This window comes from Hemiscyllium ocellatum, chromosome 28 (assembly GCF_020745735.1).
Source record: "Hemiscyllium ocellatum isolate sHemOce1 chromosome 28, sHemOce1.pat.X.cur, whole genome shotgun sequence".
Classification (NCBI taxonomy): Eukaryota; Metazoa; Chordata; class Chondrichthyes; order Orectolobiformes; family Hemiscylliidae; genus Hemiscyllium; species Hemiscyllium ocellatum.
This window is the reverse complement of record NC_083428.1, coordinates 12,506,667-12,534,086: the sequence shown is the minus strand read 5'-3', so window position 1 is coordinate 12,534,086 and position 27,420 is coordinate 12,506,667. Positions and strand designations below refer to the sequence as shown.

General features: G+C 37.6%; 1 protein-coding gene across 1 annotated transcript; it reads left to right on the top strand.

The window, feature by feature from the left end:
• Nucleotides 1–1,960: 1,960 nt before the first annotated feature.
• Nucleotides 1,961–24,430, top strand: reep6 (receptor accessory protein 6). The gene is made up of 5 exons (XM_060846101.1): nucleotides 1,961–2,190; nucleotides 9,138–9,231; nucleotides 12,070–12,208; nucleotides 12,435–12,603; nucleotides 22,970–24,430. The coding sequence occupies exons 1-5, from the start codon at nucleotides 2,076–2,078 to the stop codon at nucleotides 23,005–23,007; spliced, it is 555 nt and encodes a 184-aa protein (XP_060702084.1). The 5' UTR covers nucleotides 1,961–2,075; the 3' UTR covers nucleotides 23,008–24,430.
• The last annotated feature ends 2,990 nt before the right edge of the window (nucleotides 24,431–27,420 follow it).

Genomic DNA, 27,420 nt, shown 5'->3' with positions numbered 1-27,420 from the left:
GTTCTATGTTTTGTACTCTATTTTTCTAAACCCAACTTGTTTCCATTAAATGCAGGAAATACATAAATGTACTGACATATTATTTCTTTTTAGATGTTAAATGTCTTTCTGGCATTTGCTGATTCTATCTATTTGCATTTTTGTCAGCAGTAATGAATGAGGGAAATATTTAATTATAATTATGATCAGAAAAGAACAGTAATTTGGATAATTGCTTTCAAAGATCTTAGACAATCTTCTCTTTATAAATTATTCAACTCATTTCAACTCTTAAGAATAAGCTACAACGCTCAGAAAATTTCTTGAATATTTGAAAATTACACAATAAAAAGAGAAAAAGCAAATATTTTAATTCTAAACCAAAAACAGGAAATATTGGAAACACAAGCAAGACATAGAGCCATAGAGATGTAAGCACAGAAACAGACTCTTTGGTCCAACTCGTCCATGCTGACCAGATATCCTAAATTAATCTAGTCCCATTTGCCAGCACTTGACACATGTCCCTTTATACCAATTCTATTCATATACCCATCCAAATGCCTTTTAAATGTTATAATTGTACCAGTGTCCACCACTTCCTCCGGTAGCTCATTCCATACATGCACCACCCTTGGTGTGAAAAAGTTGTCTGTTACGTTTTCCCCTCACCCTAAACCTATGCCTCCTAGTTGTGGACTCCCCCCCCCCCCAACCCCGCCAGGGACAAGACCTTGTCCATTTATCTTATCCATACCCCTCATGATTTTATAAACCTTTCGAAAAGGTCATCCCTCAGCCTCCGATGCTCCAAGAGAAACAACCACAGAGTATTCAGCCTCTTTCTATAGCTCAACACTCCCTCCCCAAAGCTAGCAACAGCCTTGTAAATGTTTTCTGAACCCTTTCGAGTTTCACAACATTCCTTCCTATGGTAGGGAGACCAGAATTGCACACAATATTCCAAAAGTGGCCAAACAAATGTTCTGTACAACCACAACATGATCTTCTAACTGCGATATTCAATGCTCTGACCAATGAAGGAAAACAAACACCTTCTTCACTATCCTACATACCTGAGATCCACTTTCAAGGAACTGTGAACCTGCACTCCAAGGTTACTTTCAGCAACACTCCCCAGGACCTTATCCATAAGTGTACAAGTTCTGCCCTGATTTGTCTTTCCAAAAATGCAGCACCTCACATTCATCTAAATTAAACTCTATCTGCCACTCTTTGTCCCATTGGCCCATCTGATCAAGATGCTGTTATACTGTGAGGTAACCTTCTTCGCTGTCCACTACATCTCCAATTTTGGTGTTATCTTTTGTGGAGAGATATATGGGTAGTGGATCAGTTTTGGCTTTCTGTCATAAAGAACTCAATACTTTTACCAAAATAGCTACCTACTACGTTGCCTACAAACACTGGTAATCCTGATTTTCTAATCATTTGCATTTCTAAATAAACGATTATATTTACTACACACAATTATACCATTTGGCCCAACTTGTCCATTCCAGATTTTACACTCTACACAAACCACCTCTACTGTTCTTCATAAAATTCCATATGCCCGGATACCTTATTCTCTCATGTGCTCAACTTGAGTCTCCATAAATTTTACACAGTGCAGAATTGCAAATGTTACTTCCTTGTTTAAGAATGCGCATAAGAATAAGATAGCAACTATTGATCATTCGGTTTAAGGTTACTGGTGAGAGAAAAAAAATCAATAATGCAGAATCCAATTAACAGTGTCCCAGAGAAATGCAAGTTGATTAAGGAAATCCAGCATGGAATTATGAAGGGCAAATTATGTCCAACTAATTAGACTAAGTGTTTTGATGAAGTAACAGAGAGAGTTGAAGAAGACGTGGAATATCAACAGTAGTTTCAATTGGGCAACTGGTGTGTCAATCACAGAATTATGCCGGAAACGTAGTTCTAACAAACGCATCACGTAGTCATTAAGCGGATTGGAAGAAAGGTTTGAGAGTCAGCAGATTGCAAGATTAGTAGGAGATCTACAATAAACGGAACGTGTTGGTGCTCAGTAGTTGTGTTCTGTTATTTTTGTTAATATTCGTTACAAAATGCCGTCTTTGCGAGAACGTTTTGAGAATTTCCTGAACGAAAAGAATTTCATCACCAACATATTGGGGAAAATTGAGGAGAAGACTGGAGTGCGTAAATACAATCTAGCCACAGGTAAAATGTACAAGCTTGCTAGCAGCCATTGCATTGCATTGTTGAATGTCAAGATGTGTTGGCTTGTATCGCAATTTAGCTTTTTTTAAAAAAAAAGCTTGGACGCTGGTTATCCAGAAATAAAAACAAATTGCTGGAAAAACTCTGTGGAGAGAAATCCGGTTTAACGTTTCGGGTCCAGTGACCCCTCGCGTCACCCATCTGTTGCATGTTGATAAAAGTTGTAGTTGCTTTTTGGCAAAGTTAGAAGATATTGGATACAACTCGGTGAAACCGACAGAGTGGAAATTGCAGGGGTCACTTAAATACGTGTTTTCCCCTATAGGTGTTTGTCAAGCAGTTTTGTTTGCAAAACTGAGCTGTAATGACTTAAATTGCATTGTTTGTGCGTGGTCTTGGAGCTGAACGGCATGTGATTTGTGTCAAAGGACAACTTCAAATTGAAAGACTTAAAGGTTATTCTATGCGTATACTGACTGAATTGATTTTTTTTTTTAAAACCTGTTTAAAATTGGTTGGAAACTTTACTTTAGTAAGTGGGAACCACAATTGAAACAACTTTTGCTTAATTGTGGCACATATAGGAAATTTCAGAACTTCGTTATCTGAAAGATTATTTTGAAGTAGTAGGGCATGTATTATGCAGACTAGAATGCTGGGGGATATGTGATGTACTGGGAATGTTCCTGGACTATTAATCCAAATTCAGGCTAATCCTCTGGTGCAACACAGGTTCAATTCAAATTCAATTAGTAAAAGCTGGAATTGAAAACTAGTCTTAATAATGCTGCCATCGATTGTTGACTGTTCTCTTTTTTAAAAAAAAAGTGGCTTCATTCATTGACCACATTTGTGCATGTGTAACTCATGTGACAGGAAAGTGGTTGACTTTGGAATAACCCAAAAAGCCATTCAGTTCAAAGGCACTTGGGGATAGGCAACAGACTTTGACTTTTGCCAGTAAAGCACATGTAAAACAATAAATTAAAACACTAATGACACTTCCTTTTTTGAAAAGGTAAAGCAACAATGCCAGAATACAGAATTCAGTGTATCTGGGAAAGATTGAATGCGAGGGGCTTCTTTTTCCTCTAGAAAGGAGAAAGCTGAGAGGTGACCTAGTAAAGGTTTTGATGCAAAGAATCATCATAAGTTTATTTTAGAATTCTTTTATAGACAGTGTTCAGAAATTGGAATGTAATAGTGCAGGAAATTTTGAGGTAAACAATAACTGATGCATTTGAAAAAGAAACTAGATGGACCTACATGCTAAAGAGCTTATGCTATTAGAACTAAATTTAAAAAAAACTGAAGGAGGCGGCAGATATGTACAAGCACTGTGAACCAGATGGGTCAATGACCTGTTCCTTTTCTGTACTGCATTATTATGCATAATATAATGTTTTGAGGCCACATTTAGTTCTGATCCAACATCCAAGTTTCCCTGCTATATGCAAAAGATTTTAAAGACAAGATGTTTCCTAAGTATTTCGTTGCTTCCAAAATTCTGTTCAGATCCCATGCCTTTCTAGATCTATCTGCACCTTCAAGATGCTCCTTTTTAAAACTTATTTCCTGATTTATATTGTTTTCTTGTCAATCTGAAAAATTTCAATTTGAGTTCTGAAGTATGAGCTTTATATCTCTGATACCAAAAGACATTTGTTGAAAGTAAGAATCCTCTTTTATACTTGCAAAACAGTGTATTCACATGTTTTAGACATCAACAAATGTGCTTTTTTTTTTGTTTGACACTACGTTTTCAGTATGTGTACAGGAACTTTATTAATTTGTTTGTTTGTGAAATTGTTTATTTGCACATGGTGGAAATATCTTTGCATTTCCAAATATCTTTAGACTTGGGCAGGAAAAAGCAGGCAAGGGTTTTTCACCAACCATGAAGAATGTAACAACCTGAGGAATTGCTGAGGACCAGAGGACTTTGATGTGGGTGTTCACCAGTCCCTTCAGGTTGCAGTGCAAGTACATAAAGTGGTTAAGAAGGCATATGGATATTTGGCTCTAACTGTATTTTAAAAAGTTGATTAGACCACAGCTAGAGTATAGTGTGTAGTTCTGGAATCCACATTATAGGTGAAATATGATATCATTAGGGAAGGTGTAGAAGAGATTTACCAGAATATTGAACAAAAAAGATGAAAGAACTGTGAATGCTTGTAAGCAGAAACAGGGACAGAGTGCTGGAAAAGCTCAAGCCTGGTAGCACCTGTGGAGAGCAGTCAGTCAACATTTCAGGTGCGGCAACGGTTCAGATCCGATTTTCCACATGAAAGAAAATCTTACCTTGGTGACAAAAGCATTAATGTGGTAATTCCCTTACACATCATATACAACTTTGTACAATTTAACTCTGGAAAGAACCACAATCCATTACTGGATCCTCCCAGTTTGGATAATGGTTCAGCTACTTGCTGTCATTGAACTGAACAGCTGACAAAAACACAATTATTGAAGATGCTGGAAATCTGAAACAGGAACTATGTGCTGGCAAAATACAACACAAGGCCTGGTAACAGAGAAGAGTTAGTGTTTTAAGTTCAGTGACCATTCATCAAAACAAATGAACAGAATAGCAACTGTGCTGAAAACATTCCTTTGAGCATTTTAACTTATCACATGTACATAGCATGTAACTAAGAAGAGCAAAATGTAATGCAAGTTCATAAATTGTAACTTGTATTGCCAGTCGACCTCGATACTAAATTCCTGTCTTTTTAACTTAATCTTTGTAAGAGTTACCAATAAAAATATTGTAGTGTGCTTGTGTTGTATTGCTGAAGGTCTTACCAAACCAACTACTTCTGTTTAAAACTTGCATTATAACAAACCTTGTGCTATTTGATTTCTAGTGCCCAAAGGCAATTGCATTTGGCAAATAACAAGGAAAAGAAATTCAAATAAGCAATATTTCCATAATGTTTCCAAGGTGTAGCTCCATTGCAACTGTTAATTCTGTACTAACTTCATTTTATCCATTTTTATAGCAAAATTAATGCTTCACAAGGAACAATTGCCTTTTGTTTGCCCATCTGGATAAATTGTCTGTGATTATATCACTGAGGTCAATTGAAAACAGCCTGTAGCCAGGGCAGTTTAAACTTTGATCTCAGTGTCTGCAAGGTATTGATCCTGCATATATTAAAGCAGCTCTTCATATGGCCATTTTGGTGCCAGCAATTTCTTGCATTTTATATCAATATTTAATCCATACATAGGTTTCCATATCTTGATGTGTTCCAGGGTAGGAGAAGGAATTTGGAGGTAAGTTTGCAGATGACACCAAAATTGGAGGTATAGTGAACAGTGAAGAAGATTACCTCAGCACTACATGATCTTTAATCAAATGGGTCAAGGAGTGGCAGATGGAGTTCAATTTAGATATGGCATTTTGGAAAGGCAAATCGGGGCAGGACTTGTACACTTAACGGCCTGGGGAGTGCTGTTGAATAGAGACCTTGGAGTGCCTTGAAAGTGGAGTCACAGGCTAGTGAAGAAGGTGTATTAGTCAGTGCATTGAGTATAGTTGGGAGGTTATGTTGTGGTTATAAAGGACATTGGTTAGACCACTATTGGAACGCTGTGCAAAGCTGGTCTCACTGCTATAAAAAGGATGCTGTAACTCTTGAAAGAGTTCAGAAAAGACTTAAAAGGATGTTGCCAGGGTTGGAGCTGTAAGGGAGAGGCTGAATACATTGGGGCTACTTTCCCTGGAGCCTCCGAGGCTGAGAGGTGACCTTTCATAGAAGTTCCTAAAATGATGAGGGGCATGGAAAGGGTGAATAATCAAGGTCTTTTTCCAGGAGTAGGGGAGTCCAGAACTGGAGGGCATCTTTAGGATAAGAGGGGAAAGATGTGAAGGGGCAATGTTTTCACGCAGAGGGTGGAGCATGTATGGAATGAGCTGCCCGAGGAAGTGGTGGAGGCTGGTACAATTGCAGCATTTAAAAGGCATCTGGATGGGTATATGATGAGGAAGGGTTGAGAGGGATATGGTCCAAGTGTTGGCAAGTGGGACTAGATTATTTTAGGATATTTGGTCAGCATGGATGAGTTGGACTGAGGAGACCTGTTTCTGTGCTGTACAACTCTGATTTTATTTCACTTGCTCAATATGTAGCTCAAATTACAAAAATAAAATTCTAATCTGGGATCATGAAGGAAATCCAGTAACTTAAATTCTAGGATAAAACACCTGTGTGCTTTTGCCACGCTTGTGCATATTGGCAATATGCTGTGGAGTATTGTCACCCAAAACAAAGGGAGTGAAAAAGAATGATGTCTACTCGTTAATGCCCATCCTGTTCAAGCTGAGTGTCTTGGCTGCCATCACTTTCACAGTGAGTCTTGCACTTTAGCGTGGGAGAGGAGGTGTAAGGTGCTACTGTGAAAAATCAATTTTGACACACTAGTCCATTGTCAGAGCTATATATCAGAGCCCAATAGACAGGACCTGGGGCTGGGGACTGCTGTGCTCAGGTTAAGGGATGGAGTTGGTGGCTTGGATCAGGAATAGCTCTGGGAACCATGATTTCCTTTCCTGCTCCAGCGTGTTGCAACATAATTGTAGCACTTTTTTTAGTCAAAAGTTTCCAGGTCCAACCCCCACTCCAGTATTTGAACTAACAAGCCAGTGCAATACTTAAGAATTCTGCGTAGTCCAAAAGTGTACTTTTTTTTCATGTGTGAGACAAGAGTGTGATCTGCTGCCTTGGTTGATCTGACAAATCCCATGTCACTTATTTGATGAAGAACAGGAGAATAGTCCATGAAGTCTTGACCAATATTTATTTATCCCACAGTTAACATCAAAACAGATCATCTGGCTTTGCTACATTGTTTGAGGTACCCTTTGCATTAATTAGCTGCTGCATTTCCTACATTTATGACTGACTGCTCTTTTAAAAAGTAATTAATTGGCTGTGAAACACAAATGTCAGGTAACCATGAAATGCTGCAAATCACTTTCAAAGATCTAACAGCTCCCTGGATTGGAGAATTCCAGTTGTTCAGTACTCTCTCAGAAATTTATTTGCATCTCTGTTTTAAATAAGTAACCTCTTATTCTATAACCTTAACTGTTCCCCTAAAAATTCTTTATCCATTATAGTGACCTGCTGACTATTTCATGCTTTTTCTGTTTGTATAAATCTATTGTCAGGTTAATCAAGAACAACCTGTCAGTTTGGCTTTACCAAAGCTTCAAGGATGCAGATATTTTGCTTGCTTGGTTAACACTTTTTTTTTTGCTAGGTGTTCATTCAAGTAAACATTCTGTATTCCAATTTGAGCAGAATAAAAGTAACTTTCCAGAAACAAACTAATTCAGCTATTTAAATTTTAACTGTTAAACTTTGGTGCAGTCTTGATGCCTGAAGGGCCTCTTCTGTACTATATTGCTGTAGGGCCTAAATATTGTGAGACTGATAGTAGCACTTAGCTCTTTGTATTGGATTAATGTGTTGGCTAGCTACAATCTGATTTACCTTTACATTCTTATACCTGTATGTAGGTACTTGTACCTGAGATGGCTCCTTTTGTGGTGACATTATAAACTTTTCACAAAACTCTTGTGCTTTTGTCAGTAATGAGAACTGTGTGCTCTTCCAACATCTGGTCACAACCATATACATTCATTGTTGTACACATGACAATAAAAATCAAATCCTAATAGATTCTGATGGTTGATTATGTTATGCTGCACTTCTAAGCCAGGTGATACTTGAACCCTGGACCTTCAGGCCCAGGAATAGGGGCAGTCAATGTGCCACAAGAACACTATTTTAAATGCAGTCGAATCCAAAAAGAAAACTAGTTGACGAGCTCTGGGAAAATTAGTGGCATCACTTATCCTTCACTTTGTAACAATATTTGGCCCCTCAAATTTGCTCCACCATTTTCAACAAGATCATGGCTGATCTGCCCAAAGCTTCTACTCTTTTGTGCCAGCTTATAGCTTTCAACCTCAATGTTCCAAAGACCTTTCTATGTCCTCCTTAAATAACTTCAATGATCTAACCTCCATAACTGAGTTTTTTTTTCTGGAAGAAGAAAGTCTCTCTTATCCCAGTTTAAATGAGTGCCCTCTTACTGTCAAAATATGTCCCTTTTGTTTTTGAGATTTCCTACCAAGTGAACATCCAGTCTGTCAGAAAGTGTGAAATATTCAGTAGGTCACTGTGATGGCACTTTAAACATTCTTTATCCAGAGAGTAGTGAATAGTTAGGGTTATAGAATAAGTGAGAATCATATACATTTCAATAAGTGCCCAGCCATTCTTGACAAGTCAGCTTCTTTCTTGAAACAGGCCTAATGAATCTCTTTTTCTTTTTAACTGCGTCCCATGCCAGTATATTTTTACTTTAAAATATGGGGACAAAAACTGCCCACAGTACTCCAGAGCAGACCTACTAACACGTTATACAGTTCTCGCGCAACTTCCCTATTTTCAAACTCTGACCCCTGACAATGTGGTCAGAGAGGATCTTCAAATTTCTGTTCTAATGAAATCACTGTCTGAGAAGCTTTTTTTTATTTAAAAATACTCCTAGACACAGCAGCTGCATACCATGAATAGTAAAATTTACAATGAATGTATATGCTTGTGACCAGATATTGGAAGAGCGCACAGTTCTCATTACTGACAGTGTATGAATGCTATAATAGCCTAAATAAGTGAAATAAATTGGGACTAACTGAATTATTAGAATGTGTGAAACTAAAATCTGGCTTTCAAGAAAACAGTACTTTTTTGTTTTATTTTTGAAATCTTTTCAACAGATCTTTTCTATAACGATACATTTTGTTCTTTGATTTAGCACTGGGTGAGAATGTAACCTTTTGTCCTCTTAAAACTATTGTTGTGCACAAGGCAAGCATAATTAAAAGCTTTCAGTAGTCGTGAGCTCATTTTGTTACTTTCTTCCAGGTTCAATAACCTTCCTTGGTCTCTATCTTGTGTTTGGCTATGGAGCATCCCTATTGTGCAATTTGATTGGTTTTGCATACCCAGCTTACTTTTCGTAAGTATGATCTTCAAGTTCTGTAAAAATGTCATTGTTTTGACTTCATCTAAATCAACAGCTTTCCTTCCATTTTTCCTATTAATTTCCAACTCCACTTTCTGTCTTTGTCCTTAAATGTTGCTGCTATTTAAAAGCATTGCTTATTATGTTTGTAAGCTACAAAAGCACTAATTATTACCTCCGGTAAAGAAAAGCATGTTGTCAAACACTTTGCATTGCAAATAGAAAAAGTGGCTCTGGCCCGCAATGCAAAACATGGTCCTTTTGCTCAAAGAGAATTTTGTGAAGTTACAAAGTTCAGTAATGATGATAAAAGCCTGATCCTGACTAAAATGCTCTGCACCAAAATGGGAGGTGTCAAAACTTATTTCCTAAAGCTGAGTTGAAGGATTTTTTTATTGCTGTCCACTCTCTCAAGTTTATACATCAACGCGTTAAATATCACTTATGTGAACCAAACTTATGGTCAGATATTGAATCATTTTAAAATGTAATCCTGATGCCTAATTTATATCTAATTGATTTCTCAATGATATCTTAAAAGAAAATACATGCTGGAAGCTATTTTATTTGGGTTTCTGTGGATGACAAAGTGCCTTCAAAATTCACAAATTGCACCATCTTCCTTTCTTTAACTGAAATGGTTATTTTTGTATGTAATTTTTCCTATCCTTTCTTCTGTGGACATAGCAGTGACTAGCTGTGGGCATCTGCTCCAGACTGTTCAGTGAGCCAAATTCATTCTTCCTACCATTTTATTCTCCGTTTGCTTTGGGGTATGTAATTATTTCACTCTGCCTTATGTCTACGTTCCATTGCTCATGATGCACTGATGTTTAATTTATACTCTGCTAGAGTTCTTGAAAGAAAATTAGCATCAACTGAATTGCTCAGCAATATGTAAACTCTAAACTCACCATTCTAGTCCACAAACACTTCATGAAATTTATTGAGATTTTAAAAATCATTTTGGTTTATATCTGTGGTGCTATTGTTTTATATGATCTCGCATCAACATTCCAACCCTCTTGTTTAGCAGCCCTACAGGCTAAAACACTACTTGCATTGTTCATTTGTTCCTGTTTATCCAGAGCAACCTTGATGCTGTTTCTAAAGTGGCAACGAGGAGGTCAGAATTGACAAAATTCATCAGTAATTGGAGTCTGATTTTTATCAAAATACTATTGCCAGCTTCCTTGTTTTTAAAATGCTTACATTGGTACTTTGAATTTTCAATAAAAGCATGAAAATTACAGACAAAAGGTGTATCACTGACAAATGAAATTTAGATTCCCTTGTATAATTGGTCTGTTTTTTTTCTAATCCGATTTATAGTTGCAGGATTGTGTTTTATTTTGTGTAACAGAAGTACCTTCTCTCCAAAGGTGGCTTTCAAAGATTTGATTAATTTGTTCAAGACAACCATTTGGCAAGCTGCAATTAAAGTCCTTTAACATTGGGCAAATACTGCCCATTGGTCAAATGGAAAAAGGATTACAAATCTTTTTTGAATCTGCCATTAATGGAATACCCAGTTTTATGGCAAGTTTCTCATCTATCTAGGATTAACATCTTATTATTTTTATAATGAAAAGCTTTTGTGATGAAGTATCTCAGTTTATGCTTATTGATGGGTGGAATTGAAATACTTGGGCTGAACTGTAAAGTAGTACTCCATTCTACTTCAGTAGAGGGGGGGAAAAAAGCTTGTCTAATGCTTTTAAAACAAAATTCTTTTAAATGTGACAACCACCTGCCTATACCTCAGCCTCTGCGCAATGCTTGCATTCTTTGAGATCAATGATGCAGCCTTTCAATATTACAAATTAGGGTTGTGCGACTACTTTTATTTTATGATTTTTAAGGAGACAGTTGCTTGTATAGTAATGGATAAAGGTGCGAGAAATTTAAGAAAAGTTGGATGTAACATATATTCTAGAGTAAAAGCTGATCTCATGTAAAAGTTGACCCCCTGTTTTTGACCAGGATATCTGGAATTTTCCAGATACCTCATGTAAAAGTCAATGCTTGTTCTTCACAGATGAACATTTGAGTGAAGGTATTATCCTATTTTTAAAAAAAAATGTTATGATGAAATTTTTTTTCCATGCCCCAATGTATACTCATATTCAATTCACACCAATATGGCACAAAAGTTTAAAATGCATCAGGCCAGAGTCAGGTGACAACTTAGTGCTTCGGCAGAACTAAAATTGCACAAAAACTGCCTGTTGACCTATGGAAATGTAATATCTTATCAGTTTGTAATCAGAGACTACAAGTGATCATTTTTGTTTCTATTGTCCTCAACCAGTAATTACTGTAATCCGTTTGTGCTTTGTTTTATTCACTCATTTAGAGATCAGTTGGGCTTCTGCTAATGAAATTGTATTTTGGACTGTAGCATGAAATTCAGCCCCTCAAAAGTAGTGGCCATGTAATAGTCGACCCATAAATTTTTTTAAAAAGCAAAACAATTTGCCTTTTATAGTTGTATATATGGTAAATTTAAATTTCTAAACTTTTGAGGCCAACTAGACCTTAATACAGTGTTTGTAAAACTCATTTTTTTTCTTATTTTAGTTCATATTCTCCTCTACATTAACTAGTTAAACTAAATTTCCAAGCTCTGTTTAAAACCTGCATTTCTATTTAATCACTTTTTTTCTCTGCTGACAGACACTATGGTAACTGATATGACACTTAGTTTTACCATTTATGACACTTGCATTTCAAGAGTACAGAACTGCATGTCAACTTTTAAATGGCTTGGTATTGTATTGATTTGAACCTTTCTTCAAAGGCAGTTTTTAAAAGTTTTTTTCTTTCTTCCAGGATCAAAGCTATTGAGAGTACAGATAAAGAGGATGACACAAAATGGTTGACCTACTGGGTAGTTTATGGATTATTTAGCATTGCTGAATTTTTCTCAGACATCTTCCTTTATTGGTTCCCTTTTTATTATGTTGGAAAGGTAAGTAACAGATCAGATGACCTCTTATTTGCTGCCAAGTTTTAAAGTATATTAACCATTTTCACCAGGTTTATCGTGCAATAGCAATCTAAGCTTTTTGGCACTAATTCCAAATATCCACGTTTTATGGAAATCACTGTTTTGCATGCTGTAAAGAATTTATTTTGTAGACTATGCTATCTGGTGGCTAATATTTTGGGAATTTTTTTTATTTTTGTTTCATCAGTGTGTTTTTCTGTTGTGGTGCATGGCACCAGTCGCATGGAATGGTTCTCGAATGATCTATAATCGAATTATCCGTCCTCTATTCCTCAAACATCATGCCACTGTGGATAGTGTTGTCAGTAACCTCAGTGGGAAAGCTCTGGATGCAGCAGAAAACCTGACAAGGGAGGGTGAGTAGAATATAACTGGAGAATGGAGCCCTAGTGTAATGATACTCTACTGTGTTCCAGGACAGATAAAGTGGACAGTTGGTCAAAGGAAAAAGAGTAGAACTGAAGTTGTCCCAACTTAAGTAAGGACCTTTTACTAAATCAGCTTTGCTATGATTGTGATGAATTCTTTATGCTGTGCGTGGCCTTCATTCCCAGATATCAATAAAGTTTTTTTTGATAATTTCACAAACTGCCAGTGCCTCCTGGAATATTTTCAAAGTTTATTTGAAACGTCTAAATTGCTCGTATCTCAGAATAATGCAGTCATTCTCCATTTAGATTAAACCTTTTTTTAAATGCTTCCTGCCAAAGTGAACAACCTCATTTTAATACACAGTACTGCATTTGTCAAACTTCATTTTTTTTTCCCTTGACCAAATGTAGATTCCTCTGCATCCTTGTCATAGTCTCCAATATTTCCAGCTTACGTTTGTGTCACCTCTAAATTTAACCACCAAGCTTTTGATCCCCCTCTTCTCAGTAATTTTTGTCAAATGTGAAAAACATGTCAGTGCCCCACAATAAACATGCAGTACACCTTTTAAGGGATATGAATATTATGTCTTCACATAATCTATAGTGAGAGATGAATGGTCTGAAGATCTGTCTCCATTTGACTAAGTCCTCTTGCAGCACGATGTGTTGAGGGAAGTGTGCTACAGTACATTGAAATTGCTGAACTTGAGCAGAGACCTGAGTTCCCATGAGTGCAATGTGCATTTGTAAATGTTGAGAGCTAAAGTAAATTTCGTTTAAATTCTTCAGTGCTATGTAATCTATGTTTCTGGTTCATACCACCTTGAAAGTGGAGTCAAAGCTAGACAGACAGGGTAGTAAAGAAGGCATTTGGTACAGTTGCCTTTTATTGACCAGTGCCTTGAGTACAGGAGTTGGGATGTCATGTTGCAGCTGTACAGGATATTTGTTAGACCCTTTTTGGAATACTGTGTTCATTTCTGGTCTCCCTGCTATAGAAAAGATCTTAAAATTTGAAAGAGTGCAGAAAAGATTTACAGGAATATTGCTGGGGTTGGAGGGTTTGAGCTATAAATAGGCTGAATAGTCTGGAATTATTTTCCCTTTGTAGGCTGAGATGACCTCTTCATAAGGTTTGTAAAATCATGAACGGCATGAATAAGGTGAATAGCCAAGGTTTCTTTGCCAAGTTAGAGGAGTCCAAAACCAGAGGGCATAGGTTTCAGATGAGAAGGGAAATATTTAAATGGACCTAAGGGGTAACCTTTTCACGCAGAGGGTGGTGTGTGTATGTAATGAGCTGCCAGAGGAAGCGGTGGAGGCTGGTACAACTAACAGCATTGAAAAGGCAGGTGGGTATATGAATAGGAAGGGTTTAGAGGAATAATAGCCAAATGCTGGCAAGTGGGACTGGACTATTTTAGGATATAGAGTTGGACCAAAGGATCTGTTTCTGTGTTGTAGAACTCTGACACTGTTAGAGTTAATATTTATCTTGCCTCATCGCTGCAAATCATCAGAACCCTACTGCCAATCTGAAAAAGATGCACACATGCATACTGTTTTGTCAGCTGGCTAATCTTTTCTCTTATGTTATCCTTGCAACATTGGCTCCTACTTTGTACAATAACATTTCACATGTACCTTTGTCAAATGTCTGAATGTACATGTAAGTACATAATTGGGCATGTTAATTTGAGTGTGCCAATATATTAGTTACACATGATTAATCAAGGGAACTTGCAGATGATGGTGTTCCCATCTATCTGCTTCCCTTGTTCTTGGTGGTGGAGATTACATGTTTGGAAGGTGCTGCCAAAGGAGCATAGGTGACTTGCCATAACATCTTTTGTATAAGAAGCAGTACTACACTTGGTGATGCATTTCACCATTGAGTCAAGGGTAGAGGGAGTGAACTTTTGAAAGTACTGGATGGGGTGCTGCTCAAGACAACTTTGTTCTGGATGGTGTTATGCTTCTTGAGTGTTGCTGGAGTTGCGTTCATTTAGACCAGTGGAGAATATCCCATCACACTCCTCATCTGCAGATTGTAGATGGTTCAAAGACTTTGGAGAGGTTAGGATGTTATTTTCTGTAGATATCTCTGCCTCTGAACTGCTGTTGGTGCACCACATTTACGTAGCTGGTTTGGTTTAGTTTCTGGTTGTTAGTAATCTCAAGGATGTTAGTGGGGGATTCAGGGACAGTAACTCCATTTGAATGTCAATGGGGAATGGTTGGATTATTGTTTTGTAATGGTCCCTGTATGTATGATGTGAATGTCACTTGCAATTTCAGTCCAAGCCTGGACCTTCCCCCAGGTCTTGCTCATATGTGGACACAGTGCTGCAGTATCTGAGTCATGAATGATACTGAACTTTGTGCAATTGTCAGTGAACATTCTCAGTTCTAATTGTGTGACTGAGGAAAGGTTATTGATGAATCAGCAGAGAATGGTTGGTCGATAACACTACCACATTCAGAGATGTCCTGGGATTGATATGTATGACCTTCAATAACTCCACCATCTCTGCTAAGTCCAACTCCAACCAGTGGACATTCGTCCTCTTTGTATGGATCCCAGCTTTGCTCAGACACTTGTCAAATGCTGCCTTGATGGCTCTGACCCTAATTGTTCAGTTGGTATACTATTCAACCAGCAGTACCCTGTACTATAATTGACTCAAAATAAGATTTTATTTTGCTATATTACACAAAAATATCCTATTTGATTCTGTTCCTAACCCATTACTCCTTTTAAAAAGCACTAGGAAGTCATTTGAGACCATTTAATGCTCCCAACCATGTCTGTCTAGGCCAAGATTGGCTAATTCAATTCAAATGAATTGCTAGTCTGTAAGAAGTGCTATATTTGATGATGTATTTTGCCATTGAATCATTATTGTCGTGTTGATAGCATGCATTGGAGTTGAAGTTTGCTGAAACAAATTTTCTGTAAAATAAGGAAGTCTGTTTATATCTGAATGTGATGCTAGTTTATATTTTTGTAGTATCTCTGGTTTGTGTTGAATTGCATAAAAGATTATCTTTGTTTATTTCTAGATTTTAAAGGATTAATGCTTTTTAAAACCATTAGGAAGAAAATTAGTAATCTGATTGGCATCAAATTGAGTCTGTGGTATGGTTCAAAATCTTTTTTAAATGCTGCGATCACTCAAAACTGGGTTTGCATATCATAAGTATTTAAAATGGCTCAAATATTGCAAAACCAGATGATGACATCAAATATTCTTCTCCCTCCATCCCCACTACTACTTAACATTTTGATTATCAATATTATTATATTAATAGTTTATTGTAAGTTAACCATTTGGCTTGGTCCATAAACTTGTGGGTTTGGGATGCATTCTAGTAATTGCACAACTTCTGACTAGACTAAACACAAACATGAAAGTGACAAATTTTAAATGGAGAATAACTGGGGGGCGGGGCGTGTGCAGAATAAAGAATTAATCAGTTTACTTTTAAATAAACTAGTTTCACTTTACATTTATGGAGTGGTCTAGACCACCAAGCCAGCACATCCAAAAAGGTAATAAGGAGACAGCCTAGAAAATAACTTTTTTTAAAATTATATTATTAAAAGCAACTGTAAGGTGCTGTGTTCCAGATGTAATTTGATTGATCTGCCACAAGGCTTTAAGCAAAACATGCTTTGATCTTGCAACACAGTTAAAATGCAAATGAAAAGAAGAACTGGCATAACTTTATTGAAATAAGTAAGCTATTATGATTTAACCACTCCAACTATGCTAATACAGGCAGCATCCCATAAACACAAGGTGGTTTTTAGCAAAATAATTTTATTCTCACATGCTGTCTTCTTTCTCAAACAGCTAGAGCTCTCTGTGTGCTGCTGGTTTCAAGCTGAAATCATCTCACTAACTGTAATAAAATCTAGAAGTCTTTCTGGGTTGAGAGGCTTGACCCCATCTGTTCATGCTGCTATTGTCTTTTTAAGAAAATAGCAGCTAGTGAGAATTCCAGAGATGTTAACCAACTGCTTGTCTGAAGGAGAAATTTCAGTACCACTGGCAAAGCTCATGCAATAGGACAGAACACTTCTCTCTTTAAAGACCGTACTGTCACACCACCTATATTTTTTTAATAAAGAACCATCAACATATAAAGATCACTTCACTTTCGGAGCTTTAGTCTCATGCTATTAGTACTCTCTGTATAGATTGTTTACATGTTTAGAGTTAGTACATTCAATAATACAGGAAGAAAGTGAGGACTGCACATGCTGGAGATCAGAGTTGAGAGTGTAGTGCTGGAAAAGCACAGCCGGTCAGGCAACAGGAGAATTGACATTTCAGGCATATTCCTTTCATCAGGAATGAGGCTTGGGGATAGGGATGGGGATGGGGCAAGGTAGCTGAGGGTGCAATAGGTAGATGAAGGTGGGTGAGAAGGTGATGGGTCCAAGAGGATAGATGGGAAAGACACCCTTCCTGATGAAGGGCTTATGCCCAAAACTTCGAATCTCCTGCTCCTCGGAAGCTGCCTGGAATGCTGTGCTTTTCCAGCACTTCACTCTCTTGACACGTTCAATAATACACATTTCAGTCTATTCCAGTCATTTCTTCCATCACCTAACACCTCATCCTTCATTTGTCAAACTTGTGACAATGCATCAGCAATTACTTTCTCTTGACCCATCACGTGTTATTTTTAAATGTAACCACTAACAATGAACTGCATCTAATTGGTCTGGTATTTTTATCCACAAATTTCAGCCCCTTAACTTTTTAAAGTTGTGATCAGTGTACACAATTGTCTCTGACGTTACTGGCAACATGAATGTTGAACTGTTGCAACACCAAGCTCCAGGTCTTTCTCTGGAATATATCTTTTGATCAACTTTCTGGAAACCGTTCCAGCCCCACTGCATTGCCATCTCTCTGCAACAGAAACCGGTCAGAACATATCTGAAAGGCACAGTACTATCATATATGTAATAGGCTGAAAGTTTCTATGACAGTTGGTGGACAGATTGCTTCCAGTTCCATGTAAAAGCTACACTGAAACAACTTCTAAAAGTTATTGAGAACTTGTCTGTGCGCATAGATGCACTTCTCATTTTCAATGACGTAACTAATTGATTCCATGTAGTTGGAGGGTCCCAAGTCGAAAGATGAGGCGTTCTTCCTCCAGGTATCCGATGGTAAGGGTTTGGCAATGGAGAAGGCCCAAGACCTGCATGTCCTTGGCAGATGGAAATTAGTGTACAGCTAGAGGATGGTGGGTTTGTTTTGATGAGTGCGTCATGGAGATGTTCTCTGAAGTATTCCGCAAAGACCTCCAACCACATGGGATCAATGTAGATTTCACAGATGTCCTCATTCCCTATTACTGTCCCCACCCCCAACCACCACCACCACCACCTTTTATCCTAGATCCGACTTGTCCTATCTGTCAATCTTCCATCCCACCTATCCAGTCCACCCTCCACTCCAACCTATTGCCTTCACCCCCCCCCCACACATCTTCCTCTAAATATGGCATTTCCAGCTGATTTCTGTTGTCAGCTTGACTGCGTTTATTTACACAGGATTAATAAATTTCAGTTCAGTTGCTTCCTTTCAACTGTTGAAGCTGTAACTGTGCTAAATTATGCTTTCAGCTGTAGTGAAAATTAGTTTTTTAAAACAGATTTTTCCAAACGTTTAACAGATCATACTGTCACTGTGGTGTTTATTGTACTGAATGGGCTTGGGGGGCAGGGGGAGGAGGAGGAAGGATGCTGGGCTGTGCCTGAGGTTTTGAAAGGCAAATTTCAAAAAAAAGTTTCCCTGATAGAGACTACTTCACAATACTAGAAACATTATAAAAAGCTGTCCTTAACCCATGTCTATTGCAGAGTTGGCCAGGTAAGGATTTTCTAGTGTGGGTCTGTGACTGGGACGAGCCAGCACCCTTAAAGTATTCCCAGTTGAAATGGGATTGGGAATCTATATTCACCTGCCACTTTGAAAAAGCTCCTGAGTCATCCAAGCTTGGCAAGAATCCAAACCAAGATAGGTTTCAGAAATTTACTTCAGGTAAAATCAATAACTCAACATGGGCAGTGTTAATTTGTATTTATCCAATGTTTGAATGTTTATTTGCTGTGCTAAATGCAGTGATCTGAAATTTAATTCAGGCAGCTTTTTATAATTTTGTATCTTCTTTATTTTGTTTTTTGCTTTAGTCTTACAGACATTATGTAGCAGCAAGAAGTTCGTAAGGACAGATGCAGGACCTAAACCATTACCTAATGTGTCTGTATGTAACAAAACAGGCCAGGCTTCTGTTAGACCAGACAGTGATACTTTCTTGAATTATCATGACATTTTTTTTCTAATTGGATCACAATGATTATATCTGCTCCAGCATTATTGAGAAATATGGTATATGTTTGAGGTTTTTTCTCTTCTGCAATACCTCATTTAAGATGGTCTGACAGAACATGACTCTTGCCACTTTTAAAGTTTTAAGGATCAAAATAGCATCCTGAAAGTCAAAATTGTGATGGTAGAGAATAAGATCAATTACTTTCCTCATTTTGGGTCACAGCACTGTTACTTAGCATATAAATTCAAATAATTGATTCTTCAACAATACTTACTACAACAAAGATGAATTTCATTTGAATATCCTAAAGTTAATCACAAAAACACATGACGACTAGTCTCCTACTCTTCCTTTTTGGTTTTCCATCAAATGTCATGATGATCCAAATTCCCCTTTAGCTGACAACCTGCTATCCTTTTTTTGTAATTTTTGTTAGTTTCCATCAGCTCTCGTCCCTGTATTTTATAGCTTACATTTTATGATCACTTTAAATGCTATTTTCAGCTATATCACAATTTATAAATCTTTGTAATATGTTGCTCATCTAGAAGTAATGCATTTTTCTTATAATTGAAAGATCGATAGTAATAACTTAGTGAAAACTAAATTAATACACTAAGAGTCTTGCTTCTATCTCTGTCCTTTTGTCCATTTTAACCTTGAGTGCCAAACATCCAGAGTATGAAAAAGATACAAGTGGGGCAGCAGAGTTGGCTTTTAGAAAGAACAACTCTCTTATAAGATGATTGCTCTGTCTGTCAGATGACACTTTTTAGTTTTTAACAAAAATACAGTTGGTGCTTGCTAAAAGAATTGGGTTTCCAGTCACTGCATCCAGTTTTTGTTCCTGTGGCTTTTTTTTTAGTTATACAAAAAAGCGGTTTTTATTAAACAAAAGTTTCTCGTGTTCTCAAGTCAGCACTAGCATTCTGAATGCAGCACAAGTAGGAAAATGTGCAAATCTACCTATTGCTAATTAGCAATGGTGTTTTGCAATGTACAGATAAATGGAATGCCACCATCTTTTCATTTTAAAAGGAACCTAATATCACCTGAGGCAATTACCTTCTGATGAAAGTTAGGTGAGAAATGTTCTTGATTATTGACACAAACGATTCTGCGACTTGGTAATAAATTTTATAAATACTTATTTGGCAGCAAATTTTCACATTCATTCCAACTTTCTTTTCAAAATAATAAGAAAGAAAATTGGTAAGTCTTTTTTTTCCAAATACAAAGCATTGTTGCTTCACTTGGTGTCCAAACGTTTGGAGCTGATGTCCTAGATGGTTCTCTACTGGGACATTGTTTATTCTGTAATATCAAGCTTCCTTTTTCTAGGCTCATGTTTACACTTCCTGACCCCTGTGATCCACTCCACACTGTCATCACTATCCCAAATCCTCTTTTCTGTAATGTATTGCTGAAAATGTGATTAGCCAACTACTACTTTTGATGAATTTCACCTGCATAAATTTATTTGTAAGTGAAAATAAACTGCAGTGAGGTACTAAAAGTAGAATGTTAAACTTTAGAATATGAAGTTGTATAAATATTTAATTAAGTGGATTCTGATCAGGTTTCTGCACATTGCATCAAATGTGATATTGATGTTTGTTTGCATCAAAGACTACCAGGACTTTTGGAACCACAAGATTTCTTCAAATAATGTAGTTATGATTGGATGTTTAAACTAGATTGCTTGATCTGAAGATGCCTCAATTAGTTAAAGATAATCACTTAATATCTCAGTGGACAAAGTCTAAAGTATTCACCACAAAATACCCATTGTTCAAATGGTACTTAGTAAAAATTTCATGGCAACCAACTAACTTATTTGCAGCAAATATGGTGACTTGCTTTGAAACCAATTCTTTCATGAATGATGTTGCCCTTTAACACAAGATGCATTATGTTTTATAATTTTGTTGATAAGTTGATGTTTAATTGAATTGTTTTTTTTTAAAATGAGCTCCAACCTGTGCTGCTGATTGAGGCTTATACAGCCAATTCATTCATAAATGACCAGGTTTCAAACTTCACTTGCCTTTACCTTATTAACTTTGTCCTCTAAGTACCCTACTTAAGCTTCACTCCCCAATTTTCTGCAGAATTGATCTGAGAGGAGAGGCTTTATCCATGTTCCTAACAACAAATTTGTGTAGTTTTATGTCTTGTGTTTGTGTATATGTTTCTGGTTTTTTTAAAAGCTGCTTTATTCCTACATTTTCAGACACTATTTTTGCATTTGACTTGACACACCCTTTTTGGTGTAACTTTAAATATGACACATACTCATTATACAGTTTAATATCTGTGGTAGGCAGGATCCACAACAAATGAGAATTAGAGCAGCATGGAATTGAATTTTAGATTTTACTATAATCTGTTATAAATTTAAAAGAATAGTAACTGATAGTAATTATTAACCACAACCCCCCTCCATAAAATGTCAAATTACACATGGATGAACAGAAAATCTAGGAAAAAGAAAAGCAAACAAATAATTTTGAGCAACAGCATTCCAGTTTTTGTATCCCTAACATCTTACTTTGCAATATGTTTTCCATCGTTTTTATGAAGAAAAACAGCTGAAATAGTATAGGTCATTAATCAGTAGAGCTAGTACAATACTTGATCAGCTTCTTGGTAGAAATGGGACGTGTATGTATCCTGTTCTGTAACTTTTTGTTTTTCCTTTTTGCTGCTCAATGCCTTTAGAGTGAGCTGTCAGTAGATTGATAACAGCATACCCTTACGGGTAAGTTGAACCTGGTATACCAGGTAATCCAATATTCTATCTGAGCTGAGCATTTAATTTGACGGTTTTTTCAAAAAGAAGCATCAAATCCCATCCCTCTCCGTCCCCATTCTTCCCTGACCACCACCTCCCCTGCAATCTGTGTTCAAATGTGTTATTGTTACATTTTACTTGCTAGAATATACAAACACTCACTTTAGGCTAATGCTAATCCAGTCATCCAAACAAAACTTTTGAATTATGCTTATTGTGGTAAATATTGACATTGCAGGTCATTAATCTGATACTGTCTTTAATTTTACTTGTCTATTTTCATTTTTGATTGAAGCTCCACAGCCTGGTGTTTCCTGTGTGTTAGATACACACATTTTTGAGTGCAAACAAATCAAAACTGAAAAGTTTGGAGTTTTGGGTGTGATTGACTTACAAGTGCCAGTACAGCGCAGTTTTATTTTAATATCCATACATCTGTCAAATCATGACTCAGCTCTCCAATGTGAGTTTCAGTCAATTGCACATGTTCAAGGAGATCTCTGAACATTTGCAACCAGATTTCAGCCAAAAATTTTAAAAGATCATTCTCATGGTCTTAGTTTTGAACAGAGACCTATTCACATTTTTGTTTTGGTTTCCTTTGGTATTCTTTTATTAATTGTGTATAATTTAATGCACTTGAAAATTAAAAAGCTTTTGAATAGGTGTTACTCTCTTTTAAATGATTTTAAGAAATGGACTGGGTTTTAATTTTCTGAGGCTTTACTTGTTTGTAATGTTTTAAGCTGGTCTCTTTAAAGTTTTTTTTTTATATTCTAAGGCAAGTAGTAATCCATTGCTTATGATCAAGGAGGAGCCTTGAGGTCGGTCTTTTGCCTCTTGGAAGTTTTAAGTTTTTGCTGGATGTGGACAACCTGTTATGTGTTCTCTACCTGACATAGTTTTGTTTTCTTCAGAGTGTAGCATTTCTTTGTTTCATAAATTGTTTTGGCTATTTTTAATACCTCCATTTCAACTTGAAGCAAATTTCAACTGGTGCTTAAACTTCAGTCTAATATTTTTAACGTGATATCAAGATTGGAAAGCAGGAAAAAAATTTTGTTTGGTGATCAGTAATCAGAAAAAGTATTTTATTTTAGCATTCAAAAAATTCAGTGCCCTACCTTTTGTTTTCCTTACCTAACTTTCACCGGTATAATGGTCCCTTTTTATACTAATTAATCTTCTTTATTTCAGCAATGAAAATGCATCTTGAAAAAGACAAGAATAATTGACGACTACAGAGTGAACAGGCAGTCTGCAAGATCAAGATACTGATCAACAGAAGAGAGTTGCTGATATTGATTGAAAAGCAACAATTTACTTAAAGTCACTGGTTAATCAGCATCTGATAAAAGATTGGACATTAGTCTTCCACGTGGCATCCTCCATTGAAATCAGAAATGATTTTTTTTCCTCTTTCTCAGATGCTGATCCTCTTTCTTTCTCTGTCACATTTTTCATTTCTAATTTGGATCCAGCCAGTTTTTTAGGTTATGTAAGTGATGTGCAGCAAGACCTTTATTGAACTGTCTGAAAAAAAAAATCAGTTTTGTAACAACTGTGTGTTCTGGTCATTCCCATTTAGATTGCACATGATCCTGTACTTTCATTCCAATCTTTTTACAGTTTTTTTTATCGCGTGGAGAGGACACAGAACATTATAGCGCAGTGCAGGCCCACCAGCCCTTGATGTTGCACTGACCTGTGAAACCAATCTGAAGCCCATCTAACCTACACTATTCCATTTTCATCCATGTCTATCCAATGACCATTTTAAATGCTCTTAACGTTGGTGAGTCTACCACTGTTGCAGGCAGTAGTTCCACATCCCTACTACTGAGTAAAGAACCTACCTCTAACAACTGTCATCATAGAATCCCTAGTGTGGAAACAGACCCTTCAGCCCAACAAGTCCACACTGACCCTCCAAAGAGTAACCCACCTCCACTCATTCCCCTACCCTCTATTTACTCCTACTAATGCATCTAACCTACACATCCCTGAACACTATAGGCAATTTAGCATGGCCAATTCACTTAACCTGCACATCTTTGGGTGCTCCAGTTTCCTCCCACAATCCAGAGGAAACCCACCCTGACATGGGGCGAACGTGCAAACTCCACACAGTTGCCTGATGTTGGAATTGAACCTGGATCCCTGGCACTTAGGCAGCAGTGCTAACCACTGAGCCACCATGCTGTCCTGTGTCTAGCATCACTCAAATTTAAATTTATGGCGCCTCTTGCTAGCCATCACTATCCAAGGAAAAAGGCTCTCACTGTCCACCCTCTCAGATCATCTTGTATGTCTCTAAAGTCACCTCTCAACTGTTATCTCTAATGAAAACAGCCTCCAGTCCCTTGGCCTTTCCTTATAAGACTGTACCTCCATACCAGACAACATCCTGGTAAATTTCCTCTGCACCCTTTCCAGTGCTTCCGCATCCTTCCTTTTAATGTGGCAACCAGAACTGTACGCAAAACCTCAGCTGCAGCTGTAACATGATCTTGGGGCTCTGAAACTCAATCCCTCTATCAATTAAAAACTAACAAAGTTTGGGAGAAGATTTGTAGCTCGCGTGCTCGTTGCGGTTCTGTTGACCGAGCTGGGAATTTGTGTTGCAGACATTTCGTCCCTTATCTAGGTGACATCCTCAGTGCTTGGGAGCCTCCTGTGAAGCGCTTCAGTGATGTTTCCTCCGGCATTTAGTGATTTGTATCTGCCGCTTCCGGTTGTCACTTCCAGCTGTCCGCTGCAGTGGCCGGTATATTGGGTCCAAATAGTGTTGTCCCAATCAAACTCATGTTGCTTGTCATGTTCCAGCCAGGGAATTCCTAGAGGCATGGCACTCATCCACAGATTCAATCAATAAGCACATCAACTTTGACCCAATATACCAGCCACTGCAGCGGACAGCTGGAACTGACAACCGGAAGCGGCAGATACAAATTGCTAAATACTGGAGGAAACATCACCGAAGCGCTTCACAGGAGGCTCCCAAGCACTGAGGATGTCACCTAGACAGGGGATGAAACGTCTGCAACACAAATTCCTAGCTCGGCGAACAGAACCACAACAAATAAAAGCTAACATACCGTACACCGCCTTAACCCTATGAACCTGTGTGGCAACTTTCAGGGATCTGTCTGCTCCTCCACACTACCAATAATCTTACCATTAGCCCACTACTCCCTTTGTGTTACTCCTTCCAAAGTGAATCACTTCACCGTTTTCCACTTTAAACTCCATTTGCCATCTCTCAGCCCTGCTCTGCGGCTTATCTATGTCCTTCTGTAACCTGGAACATCCTGCCGCACTATCTACAACTTCACTGACCTTTTGTCATCTGCAAATTTACCAACCCATCCTTTTACGCCTTCATCCAAGTCTTTTATAAAAATGGCAAACAGCAGTGGACCCAAAACACATCCTAGTAACTGAACTCCAGGATGAGCATTTTCCCATCGACTTCCACCCTCTGTCTTTCAACTAGCCAATTTCTCATCTAAACCACGCAATCACCCTCAATCCCATGCCTCTGTGTTTTGTGCAATAGCCTACCATGGGGAGCCTTATCAAATGCTTTACTGAAATCCATATACACCTCATCATCAACTTTACCCTCATCCATAAATATATACAAGTACATACAGAAAACAGCAAGCAGGTTAGAGGAAATCCACAGATTGAATATTGAAGCAGCTTGGTTTTCAAAAGTTAATGCTCACGATTCAGAATATGTAATCGTTGGGTTAAAATTCAACATGATTACAAAAATTCTCTGTAGAATTAGCTGGCAAAATAGCACGTTTGTCCAATTATATATTTGATTAATTTGACCAGAGATAAGTTATTAAAGATTGAAAAGGTCATTTCTTGTTATTTGAATGGTGGCTAGATTTGTAACAAGATCCTTCTAACATATTTGAAAAGGCGAGGTAATTGGACAATAGGCACTCGACATTGGAATCTTAGAGTCATAGAGGTGTACAGCACAGAAACGGGCCCTTCGGTCCAGGTTGGCCAGATATCTCAACCCAATCTAGTCCTACCTGCCAGCAGCTGGCCCGTATCCCTCGAAACCCCACCTATTCACATATACACCCAGATGCCTTTTAAATATTGCAATTGTGCAAGCCTCCACCACTTCCTCTGGCAGTTTATTGCAGATACGTACCACCCTCTGCGTGAAAAAAATTGCCCCTTAGGTCTGTTTTATATCTTTTCCCTCTCTCACCCTAAACCTATGTCCTTTAGTTCTGGACTCCCCCAACCCATACCCCTCATGATTTTGTAAACCTCTATAAGGTCACCCCTCAGCCTCTGACGCTCCAGGGAAAACAGCCTAGCCTATTCAGCCTCTCCCTCTAGCTCAAATCCTCCAACTCTGGTAACATCCTTGTAATTTTTTTCTGAACCCTTTCAAGTTTCACAACATCTTTCCAATAGGAAGGAGACCAGAATTGCATGCAATAGTCCAACAGTGGCCTAATTCTTTATAAGGCACGTTTAGAATCCCTACTTTGTGGAAACAGGCCCTTCAGCCCAACAAGTCTATGCCGACCCTCCAAAGGATAACCCAACCAGCTCTATTCCCCTACATTTATCCCTGACTAATGCACCTATTCTACACATTCCTGGGCAATTTACCTAACCTATACCTCTTTGGATTGTGGAAGGAAACCAGAGCACATCCACGCAGACATGGGGAGAATGTGCAAACTCCGCAGTCAACCAAGGCTGGAATTGAACTCAGATCCCCGGTGCTGTGAGGTAGCAGTGCTAACCACTGTGCTACCCCTTCTATTTTCTCCTGTTGAAAAGCAGCATTTTGTAGTTCCAACATTGCAATTTTCTCCTCCTCCTCGTTTTTTTTCTCTCTCAAGCATGGCTGAAACAAACCGGGTGAGACTATATTACAAAAATCAGTGCTTTTCAAGCTTGAGAAGTTCTAATGAAATATTAAACCTTATTATTTTCCCAGACTGACCATGAGCTAGATGCCTCAAATATCTTGTTAGTATTTAAATTATTGCTAAAAAAAGTGCTAGTTTGTCAGATTTTAAACAAATACAGAACAGGCATTTATCAGAAATGGACACGATGTCTCATTTTTCATCTCCAAGTGTTAGTTGAATAGCAACATTGTTACATCAATGTTTCTTGCCAACAGGACAGTACAGGCCAAACAGTACTCAACAGGGAGCAGCCACTGGATTAAATGAACTCCAAGTTCCCAAAGGTTTGAATTTGTGGGCAATGTTACCACCAAGTGGAGTACAGCATATGCAAAGTTGGAGTGTTGTTTTCATTCAACAAAGGATCATGGTTATAAAATTAATATAAATAGCGATGGGCAGTAAATAGTATCAAAGCATATCCTTTAAGTTCAGACAAGATTGCTAAATGTAATTGTGTACAAGTATGCACAAAATTAAATATTTTTTAAATTACTCTTTGAAAATCTATGTTTGAAATCTGTAGTCAGCAAACAGTAAAGATTTATGAGAAACAATTTGATTTTAAAGAATTCTAAGTGAAGTTTTGCAGAAAGTTTAATTTATTGCTATATATTGGCTCAAATTTAAAAAGTATCAGAATCTGCTTTTGACTTAAATGAGCAATTTCTCATTTTAAATTTGTAT

Coding starts and splice junctions, on each gene's coding strand:
- reep6 (XM_060846101.1), top strand. CDS start 2,076: ATGCCGTCTTTGCGAGAACGTTTTGAGAATTTCCTGAACGAAAAGAAT. Junction 2,191..9,137: donor TAAATACAATCTAGCCACAG/GTAAAATGTACA, acceptor ACTTTCTTCCAG/GTTCAATAACCTTCCTTGGT. Junction 9,232..12,069: donor GCATACCCAGCTTACTTTTC/GTAAGTATGATC, acceptor TCTTTCTTCCAG/GATCAAAGCTATTGAGAGTA.